The sequence below is a fragment of the Pistacia vera genome, unplaced genomic scaffold (assembly GCF_008641045.1).
Source record: "Pistacia vera cultivar Batoury unplaced genomic scaffold, PisVer_v2 Contig171, whole genome shotgun sequence".
NCBI classification, from domain to species: Eukaryota; Viridiplantae; Streptophyta; class Magnoliopsida; order Sapindales; family Anacardiaceae; genus Pistacia; species Pistacia vera.
In genome coordinates, this window is record NW_022195801.1 from 862631 (window position 1) to 876894 (window position 14264).

Sequence of the window (14264 nt, forward strand, 5' to 3'; positions counted from 1 at the left end):
TGCATTGACTTTCATTAACTAGCTTGCACGAGGTTTAACGCTATGAGCTTTTTCAATAACTTTCGAAAATCGTTGTGTCGCTTGATACTTAGGTATCCAAGCATATAAATTTAAGCTTATATATATACAAATTAAATCAATAGTTTTAAGAAAAATAATAAATAAAATTGTTTCTATGATTTTTTCAAATCAATTCTCAAACTAAAGGAGAGAATAAGAAACACGATATATCTAACTTTAGATTATTTTCAAAAATAGATTTATTTTAATTGAATTTAAAAAAGAAGTCATAGATTATGAAAATAAAATAAAAGAGTAGAATAGAATATAGAAAGAGAGAGACAGTTAGAAGGGAGAAGTGAGAGAGATATGTATGTGAAAGCGATATCTTCTCTTAATATCAACCAACCAGCGTTGTTTCCAGCTGTCTTCACGTCCTCTCAATTATTTTCATTATTTAATTCCCATAAAATCAGAAAAATTGCTTTACTTTCTCCGTCTATTGCTTTGTTTTCTCGTGATCCGTTCACAGTCTACGTGAAATCCCACATTTATTTATATTTTCTCTCTCTCTCCCTCTTATTTCCATCATCATCATCATCCTCTTCTTCTTTCTCAAACACCCCATCAAATGAAATGATGTTCAACTTTGCTCGCTTTTCGCATGCCCATCCCAGAATTATTATTTTCATTATTATGATTATTTAGAAGATTTCCCATTTCCCCACTTAGTAAGTTCACCTTCCCTCTTTTGACTTTGAGAAATTTCGTTTCTGTTTTTAATTACTTTGTGTTTGGGATCAGTTGTGGTCGTTTTAGTTCTTTTTGCCTTTTGGTTTGCACATGAGTTTCTTAATTCAATTCTTGACTTTTTCACATACTTGTTATGAATTTGTTGAAAATTTATAAATTTAATGAATAATTGAGAAGCCAGAGAAGTGCAAATTGAAATTTAAGATTTTTTTTAATCATGGTAGTATGTCAAAATTTCAAAAATCAGTTCATTTATTTACTAGTTTAAAGTGAAGGAGATTCATTTTGTATTATAAGCCACTAGATTTTTGTATTGTAACATTAGATATCTTTAATTGAAAGGAAAGGATAGTATGAATTTATGAGAATAACCCAATTATGCAACCATCTTAAATGCATTTCCTTTTTAAGGAGTAACCCTTGAAGAGTTAATGAAGCTTTATTATTTAGTGTATTTTGACTGTCCATATTCTGTCTGTTGATGATAATGCTTTAATGGGTTTTATACCCATTAAGGGTTTAATTGTTTAAAAAATAAACCACCCACAAACATTTAAGGAGAGCATTATGGCTTTGGATATATTATGCAGTGATGGAATATAGAGCTTTTCAGCTTGCAAAGCTAGAAAACCTTGTGTTCTGAATTCCTTATTATTGGTAAGACTTGCTTCTGTGTTCTTAGAATAGTTTATTTTGGGCTTTGAGTTAATGGTTTTACCTTGGTTGAAGAGAATATAAAATTTTGAAACTCTTGAAACTGTGTTGTAGTTTTCTGAGGGATGAGCATCATCGATGAAGCTTATTATCTTTCTTAGTATATTGAAGGCACAGAGAAAAGTAGATCTTGATCTTAAACTTGTCAAATGTGCTGATAAATCTGAAACTCATGATTATAACTTTAGTAGTTTGTTGTAGCAATATCATTATGTGGGGACAATTAGGCTAATACTTTTGTTTCATTAAGGAAGAGAGGAAGTATTTTAAGATAGATTAGTTTATTATTGCATACTGATAATGACCGCTTCTCAGTTATTCAAGTGATAATTTTTAATATGAATGGATTATGTTTAATTTTACCAGCTGGCTCCATTTTCTTCCTTGATCATTTTTTGTTTTTAACTTAGTAGTTCTTCACTGTCTCAGCATAAACAAGCTTTGTAGTCATTACCTTTTTTGTTTTAGCTAGAGACATCCAAGCTTTACTGGAATTCTCTGCTGGATTTTTCTAGAAAGGCAGATTTCATGAGTTGCAATCTTAGTTTAAATGTTATGATCATAGAAAAAGTCTTGGCTGGGACGAGCATCCTAGCTATCTGTACCCTGTCCAATGAAAAATCCACATTTATGTGTTTATCTTCTCTTTTCTTTAATTAACCACTCTTATGCTTGGTAGTTTTAAACTGAATATATATCTGGTAAGATTTTATTAGACGAATGTATGAATGATGAATGATGTAATATGTCTGCCCCACCCAAGATTTCTCGATTTAAATAACCTAACATTAACTGAATCATCTTTTCTCATGGATGTGAAATTGGCTTTTGATATGAGCATCTTTACAATTATGAATTTATGAGATTTTTTAAGACTTTATATAAGAAAGGAGAAGGTTTTGGATGTTACTTACTTAGTGTTAAAGCATTATCTTTTAATTTCTTTTTGGGTTCTCTATTTGGGATTCTTTAATTATAGCTTATGCTCAGACATTTGGTAGCGTAACTGACCGAAAATGTCAACTCCTTTCTTTCTTCTGTGTTGCTTAGGCTGGATTGGATACTGTGATAAAACTTGTCTGTTCTACTTTACCTGTTTACTTTGTATATCTGCTGAGTCTATTATTTAACTAGAAGATATTTAGAGAGAATGCCATATAGAGACTAGACCGTAGACCCTAAACTCATCGAAATGGTTTTTTAATCAAGTTTAATCTGTTTTATTTACCCCTCTATTCAGTTCATCACCTTTGTCACTATTTATAGCAATATTGCAAGTTGAAAAACATTAACTATGCAATCATAGTTAGATGGATAAAATCATAGGAAAAGGAGCATTGACATTATTCTCCTACTGGCATCTCTTTTACTGATTGTTTGTCAGGTTGTTCATGGTCTAATTATGATTTTTTTCTTACAACTTGCTAAGGTTCTTTAGCTGTCCAAGCATAGGGCTTTTGATCCAATGGGGAGAGATTTGTGACAAGAATGGATCCTCAGGCTTTCATAAGGTTGTCAATAGGCTCACTTGGGCTGAGGATTCCTGGATCAACTTTGAATTCTGCCAAATCTGAAATCCATGCATTTACTTCCCCATGTTTGTGTGAGATACGACTTCGGGGTTTCCCAGTACAGACCACATCAGTTCCATTAGTATCCTCACCTGAAGCTCTACCTGATATTCATAGCATTGCCTCGAGCTTTTATCTGGAAGAAAATGATCTGAAAGCCTTGTTGACACCTGGCTGTTTTTATAACCCTCATGCATATTTGGAGATTGTAGTTTTCTCAGGGAGGAAAGGGTTCCATTGTGGTGTCGGCGTCAAAAAACACCAGATTGGGACTTTTAGATTGGAAGTGGGTCCCGAATGGGGTGAAGGGAAACCAATAATTCTTTTTAATGGGTGGATAGGTATTGGAAAAAACAAGCAGGAGAGCGGAAAACCAGGAGCAGAGCTTCATTTAAGAGTGAAACTGGATCCTGATCCAAGATATGTCTTCCAGTTTGAAGATGTGACAATGTTGAGCCCTCAGATAGTCCAGCTTCAAGGTTCCATCAAGCAACCAATTTTTAGTTGCAAGTTTAGTCGAGACAGGTGATGTGTCCTTTTTTACCCAAAATTTATTCTTGAAAAAGCTCCAAACTAGCTCTCTCCTCTAAATAGTATTAAACTTTCTTGTTCGCATGTAAAAAATAAGAATAGTAAAAAAGAAGTTTTAGAATTTTATGAGAAGCACTATTAAAAATAAAAATGAAAGTATATTATTGAATATAAAATAATTTATTTTTTTTAAGTTCTTCAAATATTCAGCCAGCTCTAAGTTTTTTTTTTTTTGGTTTGAAGAATAAATAGTATTAAGAATCATTTGATTGTCAGATTTTAACGGTATTCAATCCTTTCAAGATCTTTGAAAGTATATTTTCCTTTGACTGAGTATATGTGTTAGAAGTGGTTTTGGAATATTTCTTGATAAATATTTTTTGTTGGTCATGGAACTTAAATAGAATGACCTGCTATTTTTCCAGGCATTAGTTCGTTGTTAATGAAACTTTTGGTAGTTGCAATGAATGGCAGGGTGCCACAGGTGGACCCGTTGAGCATTTACTGGTCAGGTTCTGCTGACAGTGCTGATATAGAGACTGAAAGAAGGGAAAGAAAGGGATGGAAGGTGAAGATACACGACCTCTCTGGCTCGGCTGTTGCGGCAGCATTCATAACAACTCCCTTTGTTCCATCAACAGGTTGTGATTGGGTTGCTAGGTCCAACCCAGGAGCTTGGTTGATTGTTCGCCCTGATTCATGCAGGCCTGAGAGCTGGCAGCCATGGGGAAAGCTTGAAGCGTGGCGTGAGCGTGGCATCAGAGACTCCATTTGCTGCCGATTTCATCTCCTTTCGGAAGTCCAGGAAGCTGGCGATGTTCTCATGTCTGAGATATTTTTAAGTGCCGAGAAGGGTGGAGAGTTTTTTATCGACACTGACAAACAGATGCGGACAGCTGCTACTCCAATTCCAAGTCCGCAAAGCAGTGGAGATTTTTCTGGATTGGGTCCAGTTGTTGGTGGGTTTGTGATGAGCTGTAGAGTGCAAGGAGAAGGTAAGAGCAGCAAGCCAATGGTACAACTAGCGATGCGACATGTGACATGTGTGGAGGATGCTGCCATCTTTATGGCACTTGCAGCAGCAGTTGATCTCAGCATTGAAGCATGCAGGCCTTTCCGGAGAAAGCTGAGGAGACGGTCTCACCATTCCTTATGAAAGTAGAAATGAAATGTTTAATTTCCATGAACAACGAATGGCTCTATTTTATCCTAAATGATGATTGTTGTAACATTTGGCATTGTGTACAGGATTTTTTTTTTTCTTTTCTGATTCTGGATGGATTACTTCTCTTCTTCCCAAATTTGGTCGACTCATTAATGATATCAGTACAGTTAATTGACACAAAAACTAACTTCAATTTACGATACATGATAGATTTCTTCAATTAGAGTTTCATCTTAAATTTATAATGTCTTCCCAAATGAGTTTTTACGTTATCACCGAAGAAATTGAAGCCTTCAATCCATTTTCACCATTTCCTCCAGAGGATGCAGCTGTAATTCCAACACACATCGGTCGGGACGAGGTGTAGCCAAACACAGTGAGCTGCGGTCAACGGACACGGACATAGCCCAACCCCCCCGACCATCAAAGAGGGTCGTGTCCGATGTCTGGCGATACTTCACCAAATCAAACAGCCAAAGACAAATGGGGGGAGAGAGAAAGATGTGTGGGATATGTAATTTTGTGGAACCATTATGGGGCTGAGAAGGGGACTTCGACGATGCGACGACACGTAAAGAAGAAGCATCCCCAAATAAATGCATCTTCAAGCGGATCAGGTAGACAAATTCAAACTCAACTTAATTTAATCCACAATCCTCAACTCTCTAACATGGCAATACAATACACATGTTGCACGAGAGGAAATAGCAAGATATATAGTTGCTACGGACTCTCCCATTTGTTTATCTGAAAATCCTTTTTTTGTTAATATGGTTAAAACTGCATTTTGTCCGCCTATAACCCCTGTTAGTAGAAATACAAGTAGAAGAGATATACTAAAACTTTATAACAAAATAAATAATAAACTTAAAAACGAATTTCAAATTTTAGGATATATATTGCACCTACATCAGACATATGGGCTTATAGATCAAAAACCGATTTTAACTGTTACAGTACATTCTTAGATATAATTGGGGTTTACAACAAAAATTGATAGGTTTTAAACACATATGAAAAAACATAGTGTTGAAACTATTTATTTCAATTCTTGAAGTTTTGCAAGAATATTTATTAACTGATAGAGTTGTAGCGCTAACGCTTGATAATGCAGCTGCTAACACTGCGGCAATATCTTTATTTCAAAAGAAATTGGATCCGATGGTGAAGGTAAATTTTATCACTAGAGATGTGCTTGTCACATCATCAATTTGATAGTTAAAGCAGTAGGTTTAGATGCTATACATTCAAAGATTGAGAGGGTGCGTAGAGCTATGGATTTATCGTCGGCGGTAGCAATAAAAGATGGCGGAGTATATCAAATATTGTAAGCAAGAGGACCCACCGGTTCGATCTTTGAAGTTATGTACAGACATGCTCTCCGTTGGAATCTACCTACTTGATGTTGGAAAAAGCTTTGCCAACCGCGAAACAAATTACAGATTTCGTCAACGGAGAAACTATCCAGAGGAAGTTGTCAACTTGATGATTGGGCGGTTGTGAACTTTTTATTCATTTCTTAAAATTTTTATGATGCTACTAATACATTAAGTGGTATTTATTATCCAACTACTAATTTAGTGTTAGATATTTTAGTTCAAATTGCTAAAACTTTTGATCAATATAGACATGACATTTTTGAAATTGTTTCAAGTATGGAAGAAAATATAAGAGATATTGGTTAGATATTTCATTCTTATATGGATTAGGCCTTTTTCTAGATCCTAGGTTTAAATTACCGTAGTTAACGGTGTAATTACTGAGTTAGGCCATTATTTAGGACATGATTATACGTTTATTTGACTGACTTTAAACACAAATTGGATAGGCTTTCTCTTTATATGAGAAACAAATACAATGGAAGTAGAAGTGGAAGTAGAGTGGAACATCTAGGAGAGGCGATCAGGACCTTGATGTAGCCCCCCCTCAAGGATGAGCAAGTGGGCGTATGTGGGACGTAGCGGAAGCTCCAGCTCTAGCTCCAGCTCGTACATACATAGACCAAATGAGATAACTCGCTACCTACAGGTGGACTTGACCTTTATGACGATGAAGGAGCAACTTGACATGATATTCTTTAATGTGTGGAACCAACAAGAAAGTCAATTCCCCATTAATCCCAAATGGCACGTGACATTTTATCTGTGTCGGTTTCTACAATTGCATCCAAGTCAACATTTTCAACGAGTGGTCGGATTGTTGAAGACAGAAGATGTTCTTTAACCGTGAGATGATTGAAGTGAACATGTTTACGGGATTGGACTCATGCAGAATAAAGACTACATAGCACCCTGAAGATCAACTACTCGAACTCTTTAGGAATACAGATTTGAATTATGTAACTAGTGTGACGATGAATTGAAGATGAATAATTAATAAAAAAATTATTTAATTGTTTTATTGTGAAGCGTGAATTTGTGAAATGTGAATATTATTTATGTTAAAAATTAAAATTAACTATTAATTTATTATTTTTTAAAATTAATTAAATTTTTAGAAACTTACTAATCAACCCCAAAAAATACTAAAAACCCCTATAAAATTTCGTTTTGCCCCCAAAATTAAAAAAAATTGAGGGGAGAAAATAAAATTTTCCAACCCCATGGGACCGGTCCTGGGTCTATGGGACCAGTCTCAACCAGGCTAAGGCCTGGTCTGGGTCCTGGTTTTTCTCATGGCCTGGGACTGGTCTAGGCCCATGAGAGACTGGTCCATTTAGGACCAGTCCCAAACGGGCCCAGGCTTGGGCCCGCAAGGATCGGTCCCTTGCCCAGGTCTACTTGCATTGCTTCATTAACTAGCTTGCACGAGGTTAACGCTATGAGCTTTTTCAATAACTTTCGAAAATCGTTGTGTGCTTATACTTAGGATCCAAGCATAAAATTTAAGCTTATATATATCAAATTAAATCAATAGTTTTAAGAAAAATAATAAATAAATTGTTTCTATGATTTTTTCAAATCAATCTCAAACTAAAGAAGAATAAAAACCGATATCTAACTTAGATTATTTTCAAAATAGATTTATTTTAATTGAATTTAAAAAAGAAGTCATAGAATTATGAAAATAAAATAAAAGAGTAGAATAGATAAGAAAGAGAGAGACAGTTAGAAGGAGAAGTGAGAGAGAAATGTATGTGAAAGCGATATCTTCTCTTAATATCAACCAACCAGCGTTGTTTCCAGCTGTCTCACGTCCTCTCAATTATTTTCATTATTTATTCCCATAAAATCAAAAAATTGCTTTACTTTCTCCGTCTATTGTTTGTTTTCTCGTGATCCTTCACGTCTACGTGAAATCCCACATTTATATTTTTCTCTCTCCTCTTTCTCTCATCATCATCCTCTTCTTCTTTCCAAACACCCATCAAATGAAATGATGTTCAACTTTGCTCGCTTTTCGCATGCCATCCCAGAATTATTATTTTCATTATTATGATTATTTAGAAGATTTCCCATTTCCCCACTTATAAGTTCACTTCCCTTTTGACTTTGAGAAATTTCGTTTCGTTTTTAATTACTTTGTGTGGGATCAGTTGTGGTCGTTTTAGTTCTTTTTGCCTTTTGGTTTGCACATGAGTTTCTTATTCAATTCTTGACTTTTTCACAACTTGTTATGAATTTGTTGAATTATTAAATTTAATGAATAATTGAGAAGCCAGAGAAGTGCAAATTGAAATTAAGATTTTTTTTATCATGGTTGTATGTCAAAATTTCAAAAATCAGTTCATTTATTTACTAGTTTAAAGTGAAGGAGATTCATTTTGTATTAAGCCACTAGATTTTTGTATTGAACATTAGATATCTTTAATTGAAAGGAAAGGATAGTTGAATTTAGAGAAAACCCAATTATGCAACCATCTTAAATGCATTGCCTTTTTAAGGAGTAACCTTGAAGAGTTAATGAAGCTTATTATTTATGTATTTTGACTGTCCATGTTTCTGTCTGTTGATGATAATGCTTTAATGGGTTTTATACCCATTAAGGGTTTAATTGTTTAAAAAATAAACACCACAAACATTTAAGGACAGCATTATGGTGGATAATTATGCAGTGATGGAATAATAGAGCTTTTCAGCTTGCAAAGCTAAAAACCTTGTGTTCTGATTCCTTATTATTGGTAAGACTTGCTTCTGTGTTCTAGAATAGTTTATTTTGGGCTTTGAGTTAATGGTTTTACCTTGGTTGAAGAGAATATAAAATCTTGAAATCTTGAAACCGTGTTGTGTTTTCTGAGGGATGAGCATCATCGATGAAGCTTATCTTCTTAGTTATTGAAGGCACGAGAAAAGTAGATCTTGATCTTAACTTGTCAAATGTGCTGATAATTGAAACTCATGATTATAACTTCAGTAGCTTGTTGTAGCAATATCATTAGTGGGGACAATTAGGCAATACTTTTGTTTCATTAAGAGAGAGGAAGTTTTAAGATAGATTAGTTTATTATTGCATACTGATAATGACCGCTTCTCAGTTATTCAAGTGATAATTTTAATATGAATGGATTATGTTTAATTTTACCAGCTGGTCCATTTTCTTCCTTGATCTTTTTTGTTTTTAACTTAGTAGTTCTTCACTGTCTCGCATAAACAAGCTTTGTAGTCATTACCTTTTTGTTTTAGCTAGAGACATTCAAGCTTTACTGGAATTCTCTGCTGGATTTTTCTAGAAAGGCAGATTTATGAGTTGCAATCTTAGTTTAAATGTTATGATCATAGAAAAAGTCTTGGCTGGGACGAGCATCTAGCTATCTGTACCCTGTCCAATGAAAAATCCACATTTATGTGTTTATTTTCTCTTTTCTTTAATTAACCACTCTATGCTTGGTGTTTTAAACTGAATATATATCTGGTAGATTTTATTAGCGAATGTATGAATGATGAATTATGTAATATGTCGCCCCACCCAAGATTTCTCGATTTAAATAACCTACATTAACTGAATCATCTTTTCTCATGGATGTGAAATTGGCTTTTGATGTGAGCATCTTTACAATTATGAATTTATGAGATTTTTTAGACTTATATAGAAGGAGAAGGTTTTGGATGTTACTACTTAGTGTTAAAGATTATCTTTTAATTTTTTTTGGTTCTCTATTTGGGATTCTTTAATTATGCTTATGCTCAGACATTTGGTAGCGTAAACTGCTTTCTCGTTTATTAGAAGTTTTATAGTCATCTTTTTCAAGTTTGCTAGGTCTTTTCCTGCTCAATTGTATGGTCCAACAATGTCATCAATTTTTTTTTTTTTTTTGTTTTAAGTGTAAAGTGTGTTTGTTCTAGGGTTAATGTAACTTGAATTTAACCAAACTTGGTTAACAGGATAAACCTAGTAATTAGGTTTAAGGTTGTATATGATCTAAGAGATTTTTTACCTCACTTGCATTTAGAGCTGGGCATTTGGGACCGGGCCCAAAAGCCCAGCTCCAAAAACTGGGCCTAGGATCGGTCCTAGGAGGCCTGGTCCCAAAACGGGTCCAGGCCTAAGGAGGAGGGCCCGGGCCCTCCACTGGGCCCTCCTCCAAGGCCTGAGGCCCAGACTTTTTTTACCTTTTATCATTTTAGTCCTTTGTAAAATTCATTAAACCCCCTAAAATAAGTATAAATTATAGGACTAAAATGAAATTTTACAAAATTTATTAAAAAAAAAAAAATTAACCGTTGGCTGCCAACGGTAATACACCAACGGTTACATTTATATAATATAAGTTTTTTTTTTCATTTTCCCCCCTATAACTACACTATAAATAACTGCCAACGGTTAATACACCAACGGTTACATTTATATAATATAAGTTTTTTTTTTTTCATTTTCCCCCCTACAACTACACTATAAATAACCCTAAAACCTTTAATTTTTTTCACACCAATCAATCTCTCATTCTTTCATTCTCTCAATCTCTCAACTCCAAATCTCCAATCAATTTCTCATTCAATTTATATTTATAATTTATTTATATTATTTATTTATATTATTCAAATTTTTTTCTATTTTTCAATATCATCATNATACTATAATCATCATTAAGAAGAGTCCAACTATTTTAACAATCCAATACAAACTTGCTATTCATGTACGAAATACCATAGTTTTAAACTAATTTGAATTTCACACTTTTAATTGCCTCTCGCATCACCTTGAAATATAGTCAACACCCAGATGTATGCCTGTGGATTTAATAGGATGCTCAAGAGAAATTACACTGAGATTAAAATATGCTAAAAGTGCTAAAGTATTGCAACTTGAGCTATTAACTTATTTATTCCATCTTAAAGTATATCAATAAACTACCCCCCTCATCCACATGAAGAAGTGTGACACAAACTGTGGCTTAACTTCACAACATTTTCACTATTAGTATAAATTCTATAATTTCCAATCAAAAACAACTTTAAGTGACTTAATTTTACAAGAAAAAGATTTTCTCTTTTAGTTCACATTTCTAGGTTAAGCCCACATCTGTAGTTGCCACTCATTCCTTCTAATGCTGCATCTCTCTATATAAGAATCTATGCCTAGAAAGAACAGTAAGCCTCTAACACATATTTTTCCGGGAAAAATTAGCCTCAATCACACAGAGTTAAGTAGGTCATTTATCCCCACTAAAGGAAAAGAGTTGTGCAGGTTTGTAAAGTTAGATGTTACAACAATCTCAATGGAAATCTCTAACTTTGAGCAAAATACGGGTAACATTAAAGGATTGATGAAATACCAGAGTAGCTTTGAGATCAGCTAAAGCAGCCTCAAGGCGCTTACGACAATCGGGTATCATCATCCTTGATTCAGCAAGAACATTTTCTTGTTGCTTGAGGTCATAAGGGTCTGCTCCTTTCTCCTTCATATCTGCAGTTTTAGCAGCTTCTCTCTCAACCTCTTTCTCATACGAATGAAGTTCCTTCACAATGCGCTTACATGTACTTGTCTTGATTTTTAGGTTTCTTGTTGTTGCCATTCTAACCTACATGTATTTCAGAATAAAATTACTCACTTCTTTTCTTTTCCTTTTTTTTTTTTTTTTTAAAATAATAGTTAAAGCAAAATTTAAACATATTCCAAACAAACACCTAGAAAAAAAATAAGACATGAGACCAAAGTAACTCTTAGTGCTAACCGACCTAATATTTTTAAAGGAATATTTTAAATCCTCAACTAACTTATCATGCCAATATAAATTGTCTTTAAATACTGTTGTTCAATCTTTCTAAGGTAGCACCTGGCCTCTTTTAGAGAGTGAAATCACAACTATCTTTCATTCGATGTCTTTGAACTTACTGCTGGCAAAGCACAACAAAGAGGCATGTCAAAATAACACATGTAAAACAATATCTCCAAATCTCTTAGAAAACAACTACAGAAGATAAGAGAGAGGTAAACCCAACCAAGGCAACATCTTAAACTGCAGTACGTCCAATTTCCTAACCCAGAAAATGCAATTTCATAACTCACTAAAAAATAGAACATAGGAATGACCAATAGATATTCCAAGAAGAAACCATCAAAGTCAATTATATTTTAGACATTCTTTATATGTGAACTAGACTGATGGTAAACCTTAATCAAACATCAAATCTTCAAGAAAGCCTTTAATCCAGACTTGAAAACCATACTTAACTAATCAAGACCAATTATAATTACATGCATCCATTGTAGTTCCAATTCTCCCTATCTAATTAGCTTAGAAATAGAGAAGATTCATCAATGAATACATGAAAAATTTTAAAAAACTCATTCAGTCATAGCAGTTGTGTTTTTGCAGGTGACTTGGCACTAGTAAAACATAGTTAAATTCCTTGAGAAAGCAACACCACAGAAAGAAGATAGAATTGCAATGTCTGGCTCATATCACATTATCTCAACCAAAGCACCAGTCGGTTGGGAGAAGTCCTGGAATGGAACCATTTTCAAAAAGTCGTAAACCAAAACAACTAGAATGGCAAGCAATGCTAAGTATGGCAAATCCTCAACAGCTCTCAACAATCCAAAAGGACCATTGAGGAGGCCCAGAACCATCAGGTAGCTGACTGCTTCTAGAGCAATGATTGACCTGCCTGGTCCGGGGGTGACAATTAGAGTGAAAACAACATTATAGCTTCAGAGAACGCCAATGTTATTTAAACTCCACCCTTATTGTAACTTTAATGAAGGTTAAATAACTATTACATAAAACAAAAACATAGATACTTGAGATGCGCTTGGCAGTTAACACTGAAAACCACTCTCCATCTCCAATCTTCATTACAAATTTTTTTTATGTATATTCAATCAACAATATACGTATAATTATTTTCTCTTTCATTTATAGGCTAGAGTGACTTTAAAAAACTTTGATTCATAAAAGTACAAATACAATGAGATATATTATTATAGTATATATCAAACAAAAAAAAAAAAAAAAAAAATGCAACTTTAGTGCCATCCAACCACTCAAAAAATCCACAAAACACCAACAGCACCTCACTTCCAATACTCTAATTAGAAAAATGCAATCAACCGTAATCCATAAAAATTAAAAAATAAAATAAAATAAAACCATCTCACTTGAACCTAACAACGCAAATCATCAAACACCAGAAATGCACTCTCTAATATTTCAGTCTCAAAGTTGCATAATTCAAAAATCTAAGAGAAACCTTTGATCCTTTCAATCGACATACAAACCCTAACATTGCGATTCCAATGACTATTTTCAACCAATCAAATCAACAGGTCACAAAAAAAAAAAAAAAAAAAAAAAAAAAATCACGATTCCAATCTCTTCAACCACTAATTGTACCAACCTAACAATAACCAGAAATACACACATCACGCATTACTTAAAAGAGATTATTCAAAGCCTAATTTAATCTATAAGTAAATAAAACATTTGAATAGAATCGCAGAATGTACCTTCCCCAATTCTCAATTGAAATTGCTCCTTGTTTTGAAACAGCAATTAAAATTGAGGTCACTGAAATTAGCCAACCACTTCGCCTCAGTAACTACCACTACACTGAATCAGAATGAAACTAATTGATTAGTCACTTTGGCCTTAGACTAGTTTCAGATTTATAATCTCAATGCCATTAAAAGAAAGGAATAGAATCAGAGTAACCTGGTAAGAAGAGTTAAACGGCAATAACGTATAGCGTTTTGGAGTACAAGAGGATGACTGGGAACAACAAAACCAACCCTTGTGGATCTGCTAGATGTTATAATTTATAGATTGGTTACTATCAGAAACCTCCCCAACGTTTAAGTTTATTGCCCAAGACCCCAAAGCCAAAGGTATTGGAAATACTAACCCACCTTCCTTGAGGTTAAGGGTACATGCGTGCTTTAAAAGTAGTGATGGCAATAGGCCGGGCCGGGATTGGGTACCCCTTGGCCCAGGCCCAAGCCCAACCTCATGACACAGGCCCAAGCCCGGCCCGAGCCCATTATGGGTATGATAGGCAAAGCCCAAGCCCGACCTGACGGGTTTTTTATAACCGCAGGTCCGACCCAAGCTCGCCTTTTTTAATAATGTTTATTTTTAAATATTAATAAATTTC

At 34.3% G+C, this 14264-nt stretch overlaps 2 protein-coding genes across 3 annotated transcripts; one reads left to right on the forward strand and one right to left on the reverse strand.

The window, feature by feature from the left end:
* The first annotated feature begins 476 nt into the window (after positions 1-476).
* On the forward strand, positions 477-4870 carry LOC116125773. The gene is made up of 3 exons (XM_031411487.1): positions 477-731; positions 2897-3563; positions 4044-4870. Exons 2-3 carry the CDS (start codon positions 2956-2958, stop codon positions 4723-4725), a joined length of 1290 nt encoding a protein of 429 aa, XP_031267347.1. The 5' UTR covers positions 477-731; positions 2897-2955; the 3' UTR covers positions 4726-4870.
* A 6288-nt stretch (positions 4871-11158) lies between these two features.
* On the reverse strand, positions 11159-13883 carry LOC116125775 (tubulin-folding cofactor A-like). 2 transcript variants are annotated; one of them, XM_031411491.1, is made up of 3 exons: positions 13826-13883; positions 13620-13718; positions 11159-11693 (listed from the first exon to the last, which is right to left on the reverse strand). In XM_031411491.1, the coding sequence occupies exon 3, from the start codon at positions 11684-11686 to the stop codon at positions 11387-11389; it is 300 nt and encodes a 99-aa protein (XP_031267351.1). In that variant the 5' UTR covers positions 11687-11693; positions 13620-13718; positions 13826-13883; the 3' UTR covers positions 11159-11386. The 2 variants fall into 2 exon arrangements, with proteins under 2 accessions (XP_031267351.1, XP_031267349.1); XM_031411489.1 differs by having other exon boundaries at positions 11160-11693; positions 13620-13723; positions 13826-13882.
* Positions 13884-14264: the final 381 nt, after the last annotated feature.